The sequence below is a fragment of the Mycetomoellerius zeteki genome, unplaced genomic scaffold, assembly GCF_001594055.1.
Source record: "Mycetomoellerius zeteki isolate Tzet28-1 unplaced genomic scaffold, Tzet1.0 scaffold445, whole genome shotgun sequence".
Taxonomy (NCBI): domain Eukaryota; kingdom Metazoa; phylum Arthropoda; class Insecta; order Hymenoptera; family Formicidae; genus Mycetomoellerius; species Mycetomoellerius zeteki.
The window spans coordinates 110,001-112,195 of NW_017257441.1; the positions used below are offsets into that span (position 1 = coordinate 110,001).

The 2,195-nt window shown below is 36.4% G+C and overlaps 1 protein-coding gene across 1 annotated transcript in view; it reads right to left on the reverse strand.

Moving 5' to 3' along the window:
* Positions 1-1,099: 1,099 nt before the first annotated feature.
* LOC108726854 (rac GTPase-activating protein 1-like) overlaps positions 1,100-2,195 on the reverse strand; it is a 7,840-nt gene continuing 6,744 nt past the window's right edge. Inside the window, exon 6 of the mRNA XM_018454643.1 lies at positions 1,100-1,159. Within this exon, the coding sequence (XP_018310145.1) occupies positions 1,145-1,159 (15 nt within the window). The 3' untranslated portion in view covers positions 1,100-1,144. The remainder of the gene's footprint in view (positions 1,160-2,195) is intronic.

Below are 2,195 nucleotides of genomic sequence, written 5' to 3' on the forward strand. Positions count from 1 at the left end.
TTCTAGATCTAAAAGTATGATCCAATCAGCGCGAAGGAAACTTCCAACAGTTGCAAAACAAACGTTCTGCTGAAAGCAGCCATTGAGTAGTAGCTATGGTATGAGCATGTTGAAACATGTTGGAGCTTGCGACGTGAACAAACCTCTAGTCAATGGCCGGAATCTATATTCCATTCTTAATCTCAAGCAATGGCTGCGTTCAGCAGACTCAACAGTTTTGCAACCGTTTTATGATTATCTGCTGAGATAGGACCATTCTTCTAGATCTAAAAGTATGATCCAATTAGCGCGAAGGAAACTTCCAACAGTTGCAAAACAACCGTTCTGCTGAACGCAGCCATTGTCTTAAGATGCTAATACGGCTCTCTGATTGGTTCATGCACTAGCTTAAGACAATGGGTGCATTCAGTACTACAATCGTTCACTGAGCGCTCAGTGAGCTCTTGCATCTAATTGACATATTTCGTTAGAACTGAAAATATAGACTAAACAGATTCAAGAGCTCACTGAACGCTCAGTGAGCGGTCGTAGTACTAAATGCACCTATTGGGTGCATTCAGCGGACTCAACAGTTGAGTGAGAGTTATTGGTGTATTCTTTTAGATCATCCAATCATAATTTTAGATCTAGAAGAATACGTCAATAGCAGCGAACGCTCACTCAACTGTTGAGTCCGCTGAATGCAGCCAATGATTGTCACGAAAATTTGTCCAGGATCGGACACGGTCTTTCATAGTATCACCGATGAGATACTATTAAATTCCGTTGACCCTAGGCAAATTTTCAGCGATACAAAAAGGGCTCCAAGGTCCCGGAGGTAATTGAAGAATACTGACATTATCGACAATTGATATAAATTTGTTATTAACATAAATATTTAGCTAATACATTATTAAGTTCATAATTATTTATTACGTAAATACTCCATAAATTTATTTAATACCTCCAATTATATATATAATAGCATATTTTCAATTAGATATCTATCAATAATCATCAATAATCTATCAACTAATGGTTTATAAAAGATAATTAAATAAAGATTTAATTAAATTTGATCGCAATACACTGCTTTTTATTTCCAGATTATTCCACTGTATCCAGATTAGTCCACTGTTAAGTAACAAATTTCCTAGCATCGCATTTACTTCGTGACAACCTGAAATATGACAAAAAAGTACATACTCGTACATAAAAGCCCGATCTCATTAGCTCCGATTAAACTAATCGGCCGACTAAAGGTGCAGTCCACTTGATGCTACAAATGTATCAATGCGTTTGATTGATCAATCGAAAGAAAGAATTTTACTAATTGACCAATCAAAAAAATGCTTCGAAGCATTTGTAAGATTCATTCGCGTCGCATGCTCCAACATATTTCAATATGTTCTTACCATAGCTCTTACTCACTCCTATGCGTTTGATAGAGTGAGTAGGATCTATGGTGGAAGCACATTGGAACATGTTGGAGCTTGTGACGCAAACAAACTTTATGCGTAGTCTACAATGGGTAGTAGCAGTAGTGGATTAAGGAGTAGACCTAGAAACCGACTATTCATATGCGTGGTTTACAATGACTACGTTTACACGGTTCGATTTACGCCGAAGTTATAACATCGATGTTACGAAATTGGCCAATCACAGTTATTCCATTCTTCAAAAGAATAGCTATGATTGGCTAGTTCTATAACATCGATGTTATAACTTCGGCGTAAATCAGGCCGTGTAAACGTAGTCAATGAACAGTAGCAGTAGAGACTGTAAAGCCTAATTTATATTGGCCGTAACTGTACGCCGGTAACTTAAAAACTATAAACTTATGCCGTAAATCTTGATGTTCTGGTTTATAATGATTTGTTTATAATGATTGCACAAATGTGGAAATCTTTCCACTAAGGTTATTAATTTAATATCTCTATTAACTGTTTCGTTTATTTCCATCTTAACTTGTATCAAAGCTGTACAGAAATGATATAGAATCGGTCACAGTGGTCACAGAAGTACAGACTTGTAAATTTTGATTAACCTTACATGATCACTTGCCGCTAAAGATAAAGTTGAGTTAAGCCTGATTTATAATGGCCGTAACCGTTAACTTATGTCGGTACCGATAAAGTTCAACCATAGGATTTCAATGCTTTCGTTCATACTAATACGGCAAGTTAGTATGAACGAAAGCATTGAAATCCTATGGT